The sequence below is a fragment of the Branchiostoma belcheri genome, unplaced genomic scaffold (assembly GCF_001625305.1).
Source record: "Branchiostoma belcheri isolate BF01 breed outbred unplaced genomic scaffold, Haploidv18h27 scaffold332, whole genome shotgun sequence".
Taxonomy (NCBI): domain Eukaryota; kingdom Metazoa; phylum Chordata; class Leptocardii; order Amphioxiformes; family Branchiostomatidae; genus Branchiostoma; species Branchiostoma belcheri.
Window position 1 is genome coordinate 119170 of NW_017803946.1, and position 4561 is coordinate 123730.

The 4561-nt window shown below is 38.7% G+C and overlaps 1 protein-coding gene across 1 annotated transcript; it reads left to right on the plus strand.

The window, feature by feature from the left end:
• Positions 1-4199, plus strand: LOC109475338 (the record flags this gene model as incomplete). Its single annotated transcript, XM_019775953.1, has 5 exons — positions 1-37; positions 235-419; positions 1118-1589; positions 3891-3935; positions 4093-4199. Coding segments are annotated over exons 2-5 (651 nt in total), but the record flags the coding sequence as incomplete, so codon positions are not given.
• Between the last annotated feature and the right edge of the window lie 362 nt (positions 4200-4561).

A 4561-nucleotide genomic window follows, 5' to 3' on the forward strand; every position in this document is an offset into this window, starting at 1 on the left:
AGGGCCTTCTTAATCTCGTTGAAACAGCGCTATCCTGGTGTCTGTGTGTCTTTTTTGTATGTTTTAAAGTTTTTATCATGATCAGTTTTTTTCAAAGGACATTGCCTGTCTGAATTATAAAAGCACAAAAGTTGCAAAAAATCATTGCTGTCAACATTGAATATCAAATTTTACCAGTACTGTGTGAGTGAGTTACAAGTATGTTCTAACAAGAACCTTAAATCCTTCTTCTAGATGGTCAAGCCATCGGTTTGAAGCTCTCCAAGCAACTCACAGCATCTAGTAAAAAGCTGGCCAAAGCCATCCAGGCATACAATGGCATACAGTGGGAACCACAGAGTGCTCAATTCCCCTCAACGGTGGCCTTTGAAGATAGCGATCCAGCATGGGACATGTACCAGACACTGGATACATCCATGGTAAAGCTTTGGTTCTTGCACTGTATCTGTACTTGTCTACATGCCAGTAAAACACAGTTTATGACATTCAGAGATCATCTAACCTACACAGATAACCTGTGTTGAGTGTGTAAAGCTCAGTCAAAGAACAGAATGCCTAAGAATAGTTCAAAATCATGCCATTGAATATAGAAACTAATCTTTATGCCAATGAGCTTCAGCAGTGAGCTAGTGAAATGCAAATTTGTACCACAGCATACAGGACTGCTTTTGTGGCTATGACACCATCTTGACAATCCAACTGTGGCTTCTTGTGCTAATAACTCGCATACAAACACACTTCTGAAAACATGGCCTTCTTGGGGAAGGTAAAAAATGCATGTTTTGTATGCTGATTAGCAGTTTTCATATTTATTCTAAAATAGTATGTAACTCCAATGAAAAGTTAACTATGCAAAAGCAAGTGGAAGTCAATATCCTGTGAAAATACCGGTGATACATGGCCATGGTAATACATTTTACATTGGTATTTGATGTTTGTTTTGGAAACTCAGCACAAACATCCCATTGCAGCTGTACATTGCAGCTGAACTGGGGTTTGAGACACTGAATTCACCATGTTCCATTGGTTGGTCATACCAGCTCAATTTGTTGGATCTGTATGATATTCTATTTACTGATAATGTTATCTAAATGTGTGCATTCCTTCACTTCAACAGGGTGAACCGGGTCTACCCTATAGCGTGAAACGAAGGGCCATTGATGCTGTCAGCTTGAGGGAAAGGGCCTCAGAAGAACAAGAGATGGTGAAGGCAGAAATGGAGCGTGTCATGCAGCATCTTCTTGATCAGCATCACATTACTGACCATGAGATACGCAGATGCATGGAAAACTACAACACAGCAGGGCAGGCAGTACTCACTCAGCACATTGTCAGGATAGAGCAGAGGTTGGAGAGGTTTTTCCACCACTTCAAGCAACACATTCCAACTCTTCCTGAGCCTCCTTCGAGTCATATCGAGCAGAGATCTCATTCTCATGAGTCTGATTCTAGCACCTCGCCATTTGATAATGTGAGTGATGAGGAGGAGGGAGACTCTACTGATGAGGAGGAAGGAGAGTTTATTGAAGATGAGGGGGGATACTCTACAGATGATACATATCCAAGTGACATGGAAATAGAAGCCTGGGGTTAGGTGTAACTAACTCTATGCTGTCACTGTGATGAGTTATTTGGTAATAAGTGTAGCCTCTCCCAGAAATAATCACAAATCAAATTTTTCATGCCGTAAAATATACATTGTCAAAATGTTTGATGAGGATTCCCTTCCAACTAAAAGGGAGTGGATATCTGACTTTCAGTAGAGCAAGTTGACCCACATACCTCACTCTATGGCATAATTGTACATGTTTTTTCCTTTCTCTCTCACCTAACATTATTTAGTACTGTGGTCATGCCTTGAAATTTTAGTTGTGCAACTTATTTCAGGCCAATGCCAGAAATTACATATAATATACTGATCACCGTTTGTTCTTTCTTGCGAAAAAGGACTAAATAAATACACTGGCAACTGTTTTCTTTTAATACCTTGTGAATTCCTACCCGATAAAACGTTATACATGTACAAATTTACTGAAAATACAGTGATTAGGTTTGGTCCATGTAATCATAACTGTTACAGCTTTTGTGCCTATAGCTAGTTTCATGGTGACCTGTGATAGAAGAGGTGTGGTGCTGTTTTTAGATGTTGGGTATTTTTCTGTCCCTGCACTGTCAGCCAGCATTTTCTTTTTTTCTAATGAGCCTTTGTTATTTCTCTATAAATATTATACAAACTGTAGCTAGACATTTTAAACTAAGTTCAACAGTTTAACTCTCCAGTCTGTACACATTATCAGCTCCATATTAGTCACACTTGACTTGTATGACCCATGTCTAATAGTTAGGTTGCAGTACCAGGTCTGGGTATTGAACTAGTGCCCCAAGAGCAACATCATTTCCAGCATACAAGCATACATTTTGTACATGTAGGTAAAATTGGTACCTAAAATTGTATTGTAAAGCTTTGCGAAAACCGATTAAGTTGATTGCAAGAGATGCTCTGTACTCACGGGACTGTGTAAAATGGGTACCTGACTTTGGTTGGGGAGGTAAAGGCAGTGGAGGGAGAGGGATTGGCTCTTGACACTGTTGAAAACTTTTGATATAAAATGTACATATTGTTTTCATCACTTAGTATAAGTTTGAAACTGGGGAGTGCTTGTAAGGAATTTCAAAGTGCATCCCTTATGTACATGTACATGTACATGTAGTGCTATACTGTTGCTGATTTACATGTACCTCGTTTATTCTTCATTTTAAACCATGCATATAATATGTACAATAATAGCACTATTAGTAGACAAAGGTGCAGTTATAAGACGTAACAGTTATGGTTACATGGACCAAACCTAATCACTGTATTTTCAGTAAATTTGTATTAAATAGGAACATAACAATCACATAGAACACTCAGTCCTAGTACATGTTGGACAACAAATTGATGGCACGTACAAAAACATGTATTTATCAACGACTGTTACAACAAGTCACATAACAGCAATTTCAGTAACATGTAACATGTCGCAGCCCACAAAACGAAACTAGATATACATGTACATGTATAACGTTTTATCGGGTAGGAATTCACAAGGTATTAAAAGAAAACATTCAATCTGTTTTAGGAGCTACAGGATTTGGAATGTCACCAGGCAGGGAAGCAGGTAGGCAACAACATTTCACTTGCATACAGCAGGGAATCCAGGAAGTAATTCCTGTGAGATAGATTAAAGCTACCTTTTCAGCTATAAATAGATTAAAATGTTGTTTGTCCTATTTTTCAGTTAACTTTTAGGAAGTCAGTGGTACATGTTTCCTTGCATAGACTATTACTGGTTACTCCGTGCAGGGAAATACAAACGCCCCCCCCCCAAAAAAAAAACAGGGGGGAGACCTCCTATTAAGCCAGTACATGTATATAAAATTTAGCAATTAATGTGCAATAAAACTCTCCAAGCAGAGGTTTTTGGGGAAAACTGTGACCTTATCATTTGCCCCATTTTTGTCCGCCCACCTCAACAAGTTGGGACAAAAACGGGGCAAATGATAAGAAGGTAACAATTTTCCCCAACAACCTCTGCTCAGATTAATAAAGGTCTTCATTCATTAATAGGAATAACCTCTCCCTCCACCAATAGTGATATGCCTGAAATAACGCATTACCTTTCTTATAAATCTGTAGCATGACAGCATACTCTTTCGTGTGTCACGCACAATTTGTATGGGGAGAGCATATCCTGCATATTTACTTTATAGCGTTTATGATTCACATTAACACAACATGCCTCAGCTGCATTACAAAACACACCCAAACTACTCGATATTGGTCTTTCCTCAAAAAGGTTCACATGATGTATTAAGCAAACATATCATTATTTATGTATATGTTCCAGGAGCTGGATTTTATGGAGCCTCAGGGTCATTCGACAGTACCACAGGTAAGCCTGTATTTACATTATTAAGGTGCATTACATTCACTGTATAAAGTGGGAGGTCCTTTTCAATAGGAAGTTGCTTAACATGTAGGCCAACAGCCCTACTTGTGTTTGTACGTGTTCTGATGTTAAAGCAGCCCAATTCTATATGTCTATACAGGAAAGTCTCTCAAGACTTTGAATGCCAGAAAGGCTACTGAGAAACTGGGCCACCTCTTCAACTACAAGCCCAAACACAGCATGGCCAAACCTGCAGCAAACCCAAGTGTAAGTTGTATGTAAATGTTAAACCATAGACTTGATCAGGGTTTTTGTGTACTTAGACCTCTGTTCAATTGATCATTTACAACATAAATGAAACGTTTTTACATGAACCAAGAGATCATTGGTCGATAATGTGATGATGGATGATGATGTTAGAAAAACTGATGGATGTAGATTTATTACTGCAAGTATATAACACCGGTCACAAGCGGTCCATTTCTGAATCAGTTCTGGCTCTGCACTCAAATTTCCATTTTGTTACCTTTCTTCTACAGCAACTGTGCCAGTGCAGCAAAGAACACAGCTGGTTAAACATACTTAAGTTATAAGTCCAAATAAGTGTAAATTCTCTACTTAATGTACGT